Here is an 8,668-nt window from a genome sequence, read left to right on the forward strand (position 1 = left end):
GATGGAGACAGATATTCCTGTTCTGTTAAAGGACACGGCGATCACCGCTCTGCCTCTGTGTGTAAGTTTACTCCTCATGATATTAACATTTTATTYTACCAATATTTCCACATGGACCCCAGAATAAACTCTTTATCCTTCAGAATGTAATTTACACAAACTACAAAGCAGAAATGGGTGATAACTAGATGCATTTAAATGCATTACTTTAAAAAAAAAGTGCATCAGAAGTTATTTTACTGCACTTTACTTTTATTTGAGCAACATTATTTTGAAGCAACTCTCATCCTAACTACAATTTCTGACTCACCTTTGGTTATTTAGCTAAATAAAGAACAAGCAAATTTCTACTGAGAAATATACAGACATTCATTAGTATTTATGAAAAACTGATTCTTCACCTTTTGCAAATATTTTGGTATGTCTGATCACTAAAGTTGGAGTTCACTAATCATTTTTGTCTCTGTGCTCCACCAGGTCTGTTAACCAGTTTCAGGACTTGACCAGAACCCCTGAGCATAAATTACCTTGAGAAATAATGAGACCTGGTTAAATATAAAAACATACTTACTGCTGAAAAATGATCAAATGTTACAAGCCATGCATGTCATACTAATGGAACTAGGGTTGCCACCTTTCAGAAATTAAAATAAGAGACCAGTCCCTATATGTAAAGGCGGGGAGGTTGGGCTGCAGTGTGTCGGTTAGTGTGTGTTACCCAGAAAGCTGTTGGGCACAATATTGCAACACTAACACCATGAGGCAAACAATGACTGGGGCAGTCTACTATATGAAATACTCGGGGACCATTTCTTTATTATTACATATACACATTTGTAGAATGCAGAACAAATCGTTTAACAGCCAATTATGGGACGGTTCTGTATTTTATCCAGCACTGGGCCACCCTTAGCTCGCCTTATGGATGAAACCACGCGAGGCAAAGATTGTAGCGTGAGTTTAGCTTTTTATTCTTCTCTGCAGTCTGTACCCTCCTTAAACGGTAGTTTAATCAGTTTCAGTATGTTTATGTATGACTGTCGGCAGGCACGCATAAACTTTGTTACGTGAGCTGCAGAGTGTGCATGTAAGCAGTTAAAAAAGGCTAAAAGAGAAAGAGGAAAAGATAGAACCTACATCAGTTACTCTGTGCTTGAACAGCCATTTTACTGATTAATGTTTTTCAATGACTTCTTTTTTACACATTTACACTCTTTTCCTTCTCTCCTCTCCTCTGGCAATCAGATGATAATAATGCAGAGTTTTATATTTTTTCCTCCAGATGCTCCAGAGTCTCTCTCTGCTAAACTGATGTCCTCTGGTCAGATAACTGAGGGNTAATATACACCCCAGAGTTACATAAACAGAATGTGACTCTATAAGTGTAAAATTAACTCTGCTTTTGCACAAAGTCTACTAACACCAAAACATTTAACTTTTGAATTTGCCGTGTAGAAATTATTTTACATATTTCAAATGTGATGACAACATTTGATAATGTGGAGTTTTCAGAAATATATATTTCTGCCCACCTCGCATTTTCTGTCCGTGGTACAGAACTACTGTTTTGCTCCTGAAATAGTAGGAATAAAACAAGGAAAAGTGATAAAACGATCCATGCCTCCTTTCTTTTTCAGGAAACAAGAGCCAGTTGATGGAGGCCGCTCTGGGATTTGCCCTGGGAGCCGTGGGAGGATGCATACTGGGTGCTACGGAGGACCCGGTGGATAGGATATTGTCTGCTATGACTGCAAGTGGTCCACTGAAACCAGTGATGGAGGAGGTCAGGGTGATGGGTCCCCTGGGACTGGGAGCGCTTATGGGAGCAACMGCACTGACAACAGCGATGACATCCGTCATAGCAGGAGTTGTTTTGGCGGCGGCGGTARCCTCGGTGTTTGTAACACTGAGGAGCTGCAGCACCTCCAACGCAGACTCTGCTGGCTTGTGGGCATCAGTGGGGTGTGCTGGCATTCTAGGGACCACACTCAGCGGAGCAACATTTGGGAAGGCAATCGAATGGATTGTGAAGACCTATGGCATGGTGGGACTTCTGTGGGCTTTAGGCCTGTTCACCGTGCTTAAACCACCTCTTAGTGTTTTATTCCAGCTGGCATGGACCCAGGGAGAGACCTGTTGCACTCTAGGAGTTGATGTCATGTCCAGAGAGAGGGAAGACATTGAGATTATTGAGTGGCAGCAGAGACAAAGGGTGGCTCTGCAAATAGAGGAGAGGATATTGTCCGTAGAGAAGGGAGGTAATGCAGAGGATGACAGGGCGAGATGGATCACTGAAAAAAGAGAAAGGGAGGCGATAGACAAGAGAAAAATCSAGAATAAAGAGGCTGAAATGGAGCAAAGAACCATCCACGACTGGATCAACACCGTTTTGGTCAAACAAGTCGATTTCTTGGCTTTCACAGGAATACCAATGGCAGTGGTTTCCTTGGTCACATCAGCATTGGGATTGTTTGGCTATGGCAGCCATCAGGTTGTGCTTATAGTGYTTCTGGCTTTAGTTGTCCTCATTGCCTTTGCTCTTATGCAATCCTCTGACTTTAAGTTCTGGATGTTGGTGGGGTGCATGGGAATGTTTGCAACCTTCATCATTKCCATGCTCACGCTGCATGCCAAGCAGGAGGCCCTWGTAACTGCTACGAAGATGAGTCAGGCAGGGCACAATCAGTCCGCAGAATCCATCAGCACTCAGATGAACCTTCAGTCTTCCCTGGAGGCTGTGAGCACATCCTTTTTTGGGGCAAAACTGTGTCAGCTGGGCCTGGGGGCCACAGTGGGAGGGACGTTAGTTCGCAGAGCAGCTGGCGAGGTGAAAGTTATTGTAGGGGCCGCTTCGGTTGCAGGAGTCCTACTCCTACTACTGGAGGCTTTAGCTCCAGTCCTGAGTGACGGAGAGATGGCGGGTGCCCTGCTGGGAGCGGTTGGAGCAGCGGGGGTGTCAGTTGGCGCAACATCGGCGGCAGCTACAAGGTGGTCCTCATGGCTGGGAACTGTGGGGATGGTGGCGGGGCTGATTCTAGGAGCATTAGGGATGGGAAAGTTGCATATTGTCAATATTGGGCTTCAGCTTCCTGTGGCYTTTGTGTTTGCAATGTCCAATCCATTTTAACTAAAGTACTGTATTATAATAGAAACTGTTACTGATTTATAAATAATTTGCATTTACCATGCTTTAATAAAGTATATTGAAATCATGTTGGTTTGCTAGATTTTGTTTCTAAGTCTAAGCACACTTGACTTTGTGTGCTAGGTCACAGAAGTGAAACCCTCCTGTTGACTGACAACACTCTATAATAAACATAACCTGGAGAAAGTGTTTCTGTCTGGTTTYGAACCGGAGACCTTTTGCGTGTAAAGGAAAATTTGAACTCTGACTCACCTAAAAACCAAGGTCTTGACCTATTTTAAGTAAACTCTGATGCGGTTCGACTGTTAACGTGAGAAATGGCTCATGTTGAGCCCATTGTTGAAGAGTGTTTGTTTGGCACATCTGCCAAAGACARAAGAGAAATTCTATAATCGCTGAATCTGACACCACGCCAYTTTTGTTTACATTTCATAAAAAAGGAAGTTGTGCTCAGATTCTTGCTCAGAGGTTTAATGTCTTTTCCTTCAGTGGTTCTTGGTGYAGCACGAGGGGGTAAATAGTTTTTTCAAAGAGTTTGGTTTGCTTGACACAGTGATACCAGCTGAAAATGTAACAAATGTAGCAATTTTGGTCCTCAATCGAACTGAGTCTACCAGACAATCAGATGTGAAAACACCCTTAAGCAATTTCTTTATTACAAAAAATCCAAGCTGTGTCTTCATGTCCCATTTCATTGAGGCAGTACTAGTGAACAAGACAACATGCATTTTATTTTGCTTAGCTTTAAAAATTACAAAGTTACATTCAGAAAATAATTAGCAAATGTGTGATGTTGGGAATTTTTTTTTTATTAATAGCGTCCCCTCATGCAATATCAAGTAAATGTCAGTGACAACACTGAGGAACATCTCTAGGATGCCATCTTTATTCTCTGGCCATGCATATTATTGAAATAATTACAGCTTCATAATAAATGTGTGTGTTTTTGTAATTTAATCACAAGGAAATTATTACKAAAATTAAAAAAAAATAAAAWAAATGTTTCACTTAGGGGGTCCTCTAGCRACCCCGGGGTACTAAGCGGCTGCTTAGTTTGCTTATGCCYGGGGCAGGTACAGACCCCTTTTCAGCCAATCTCTCTCCTCCTCTAGCGTCTTTTTTTCTTTTATGAGTTCACTGTTTCTCTTTTCAAGTGTGTGTCTGTCTCTCGTCAAGGCACAGATGATTTCCAATAACTTTCTGCACTGATCAGGCTTCAGTTGCTCACAGTCTTCCTCCATCTTGTGGTTGTCATCACCAAACTCGGATATGTTGCAAGCTGAGGCGGCTGCGATCTTGTTTGAGTAAACTGAGGAAAAAATGAGAAAATAACTAACTGTTATGGCTGTTTTTTGTTGCTGTTGTCGATTTTTACCTACGCTCTAAGAAACAAAGAAGTGGCACTCACATGTAAGACGAAGCGACAAATTGAGAACGGCTTGTATGATACATAGCGCGCCGATGATGAGGAAAAGCAGATGATAGCGTCTTCTGTCTGCAAGTTAAATGAAAATATATATTTAAATTGATAAGCTAAAATKAAGATGTTTGTAGTATTTTGTGTTACCTGATAAATTTGCTTCCCCATACGGCTGCTCATTAACGTAGTCTCTCATCTTCGGTCTGTGCATTGTCCCGATCTCATCAGCAGTTAGACACTGAGTGATGTCATCCTCCTGCTTTTGGTGCATTTTTAAAGAACGAGGAAAGACAAACTTAGAAGTGGTAACAAAAGAGGAAGAAACAAGCTTAAAAAAAACATAATTTGTCATGTGCGTCAGACAGACACACAGGCGTATTTAGGTGTATAACAATTTAGGTGGCTGAACAAAATTTAAATTTTCCAGAGCGATGATTCACTTTGTATCTGTGTGTCATACAAATTCAATGGCTTCCTTCGAATGTGCGACTGTAACATGGCAAAATGTAAATCATAGGGAGCACATTTTCTCAGAAATGGTATGTATACACAGAAACAGACATATAGATGTATCGTAAAGGGATGACATGCATTCATGAAGCATTGTTTATTAACCTGTGCAGTTGAAATAAACAAGTTCCACACCTAAGTCTGTTCAGTWGTAACAGAAATAGTGAATCAGCCAGTCGAGAACATCGGGCATTTGGGGATCTGAACACGATAAAGACGACTGAAGATCAAATCAATCATCAGACTGGAGAAGCAAGGAAGATTTATGCGACTCTGAACATGAAATGGTTTCTTTTGGCCCCAGAGTGRCTGGCCTGTGTCTTTTGGTAACTGTTGACATTTTACGTAATTTCCTGTGGTTGGCAGAGAACTGAAATGCCTTCAGAGGAGAGGAGAGTGGGCAGGCCAAATAAAATGACCAAATATAGGCATAACAATGCTCTAAACGTARGGCATTTCCGGCCCTTAAGCGGATGAGCTACAGCAGAAAGAGACCGCACCAGCTGATAGTTCCTCCAGCAAAGGACAGGAAACCGATGCTATGATCTACCCAGGCTCAACAAAACTGGACCATACGTCTTTTGAAAAATGTTTCTTGATCATGTGGTGGTCTCAGATTGGGTGGGCTATGGCACCCAGAAAAGTGTTGGACAAAGTGTCTAAGCTAAAGGTCTATGCCAAACAATGGCCTCCATAGCTTCTGACCAGTGGGATGTGACTGGACTTACACTGTAAAGATAACAATTCAAAATGGCAATATGGACCAAACTGTCTGAGGAATGTGAATGAAGTTCATTTAATCTTACCAGCGTCTGACTGGAACTGAACTGGATCCTAAATTGCAAATGTAAAAAAGAAAAGAATAAGACTTTAAACAGGAAATGTCTATATCTTTTCAATGCGTACCCCAGATAAGCATTGATTCTCCTACTTTTAGCACAATAATTCTCTGCTTTCATTCTGTTTGTCTTCTTCCCTTTCACTAATATCTTCCTTGTTTTGATGAAGTCGGGTAACAGGAAAAAGAAATCAGAAGCAGAAATTGTGGTTCAAAAGATTCATCAGAGAGAAAAACAAATGTGAGGAACTTGCTGACCAAATTAAGAAAGAATGTTTTCAAAATCCTTGAAAGTGGTTACTCCTSTAAGAGGTAGCTCTGTTTTAAATATCTGATTTGTAAAAGAAGTGCAACACAGGAAATTAGCAAATCACAAAGCCGTGGTGTTGCCATGGTCGAGATTTAATGACGATTTTAAGGCGTCCTTAAGGTAAACCTTTGCCTTAAGTGGCTGTTGGCAGCTTCACCAGTCATAGCTCCATATATTTATGTACATATATTGTAATGTAATGTTGCGAAGTTTCAGTTCAGACTTGATCCAAAGAGTTTAAACAGGAATTCCAGCAGACGTAAAACAAAACACACCTTTTAAAATACATATAATCTTCCAGTGTGGAGTTCGTAACTARCACAATCACAACCAAAGGAAGAAAACTGATTTTAAATCTTTTAAGAAATGACTGTGAAACAGACTTGTGAAACCTGTTCCTTTTAATCGTTAGGATTCAGAGCAAAGGTTTTATTGAAACAGAGTTTCCTTCTTCACTCACTTTTTCTTACTGGGGAACTAAAAGCTTTTTAGGATGTCTGAAAGGAGAAGAAAAGAAGGTGTTGCCCCGTTGAGAAATGAACAAAAGCAGAACCGCGTTGAGCTTCAGCATCATGCTAAACATAGATTTCTTGCCCATCGTCAGTGTCACTCTCACAGGGTAAAATGGCGCGAGTTGTTAATCGACAGGCAGCTGAGATCGATTATGTGAATCAACCCAATCCATCCACTGACAGGCGTCCYGAGTTAGAGACCGGGGGAAATCACRCTGAATCGGGTAAGACCCAAACGGCCTTGAAACACCACTGCTTTAAAGAATGTTTCTTCTGTACTTGACAAATTTTGATGAACTGATTGAAACTCGCTGCTGTTTCTTTTTTCTTACTTTTATGGGATTGCATGTTTAAACAGTAACACAAGAGTTTAACTGTCAATGTGTCTTTTTTTTRCTCCCTTAYACAGGGACAAAGTTGCTCAGAATGGTCGCTGTTGGATTTGGACTTCTTTGCATCCTTCAAGTTGCTCTCAATGTTTCCCTTCGTCTGACTCTCCGTGAGTTCTTTTTTTCTTTCTTTTTTTTTACTTTTGTTGTGAGACCGCACACTTTTTCTGAAAATCAATGTGAGACCAGGAGTTGGATCTGAAAACTTTCAGGAATGCAACTTTGAAATTCTTTTTTTTTTTTTAAGTATGTAAGTTGCACATTTCATAGTTTGAGGCATTAGCAAAACCTTGTAGTTCTTTTTATTGCATTGATGTTTTTTTTTATTTTTACAAACTGCATTTACAGAATGGAAAACTGTAACAATAAACAAAACTATAAACAATCCTGAAAAAATATGTTGTTAATTTTGCTCCAGTTGATAAAGAAATTTGGGGGGGGGGAGTCATTTTTCAAACTTTTGCAGTTTTTTGTGTTGTTTTGGAGTTTGATTCTAGTTTTGTWGTTATTCTAYGTTCCTTATCTCTTWCTTCAACTTGAATAGCTTTGTTTCTGTTTAACCTTAATTCAGTCCTTCAGTTACCTTAGTTTTATTAGGTTCCTTATGTCTAGTTATTTATAGATTTATTTTCCTTGTTACCCAGTTTGTGTAACTTGGTCCCTGTGCCATTTTTTTCTCTCTCTCTCTCACCTCACACCTACAACCCATTTCTATCAGTAATGAAGCTCCCAGTATACAACTCTTTCTCAGTCACTCCTTGCTGGTTCTTCCCATTAAATCCTGTTTCTTCCTTGTGTATCCTGCCTTCAACTTTTCCTGGATTTCTGTTTTGGTTCTCCTCTGGCTCTCTGTACTCCCATGCTTTTTTTTTTKTTTGTTTTTGTTTTTTGTCAGTTTTGGTCTTATTTTTTCTACTACTTCTCGACACCTCCATAATTTCTTTATGGATACTRTATCTTTAGACTTAGCATTTMCATGAAGCCGTAATGAGAGACTTTCTTTCATATCATGGCCAACTTGTCCTACTCTTCCAGACAAACCTCAGCCCACACCAGATGAGGTTTTTTGTGGTAATGAGACTCAGGACATGTGCAAGCTGAAGCAAGAGACCAGTAAGTGCGAGGATTATGAAATGTCACATAAGAAATTATGTGACAATTCATATGTGGAAAGCTCTAGATCAGTGGTGTCCAAACMTTTTGCTACATGGGCCAAAATCTCTAACTTAAAAATGCTTGTGGGCCAAAATGAAAAAATTAAATTTTTTAACTTGCTCAGCAACAAATAGGATGTAACATTTCAAACTAATAYAGTAGACACAATTTTTAGCTGTTGTTGGAAATGTCAATTATTTTGTAAATCCAAAACTGAAAAAAAWGTTTTGCACATTTTCATTATTAAAAGTAAGACACCCGGTCTGCAAGTTCCACAAAAAAACTTCACAGCAACAAAAATGTGGTTTTAAAAGACAAATTGTTTGTTATACCTAAAGATGATTGTAATACCATTTAAAGTTGTTAGCAATAATTTTGTCCATGCTAAA

At 39.8% G+C, this 8,668-nt stretch overlaps 1 protein-coding gene and 1 pseudogene across 1 annotated transcript in view; both read left to right on the forward strand.

Moving 5' to 3' along the window:
- Positions 1-3,212, forward strand: part of LOC103472634 (uncharacterized) — a 7,602-nt gene extending 4,390 nt beyond the window's left edge. Inside the window, exon 2 of the mRNA XM_008422431.2 lies at positions 1,638-3,212. Coding sequence (XP_008420653.1) covers positions 1,638-3,127 — 1,490 coding nt within the window. The 3' untranslated portion in view covers positions 3,128-3,212. The remainder of the gene's footprint in view (positions 1-1,637) is intronic.
- Positions 3,213-6,820: 3,608 nt separating this feature from the next.
- The window catches only part of LOC103462474 (uncharacterized), a 21,683-nt pseudogene continuing 19,835 nt past the window's right edge, over positions 6,821-8,668 (forward strand).

Source organism: Poecilia reticulata, linkage group LG1 (genome assembly GCF_000633615.1).
Source record: "Poecilia reticulata strain Guanapo linkage group LG1, Guppy_female_1.0+MT, whole genome shotgun sequence".
Lineage (NCBI taxonomy): Eukaryota > Metazoa > Chordata > Actinopteri > Cyprinodontiformes > Poeciliidae > Poecilia > Poecilia reticulata.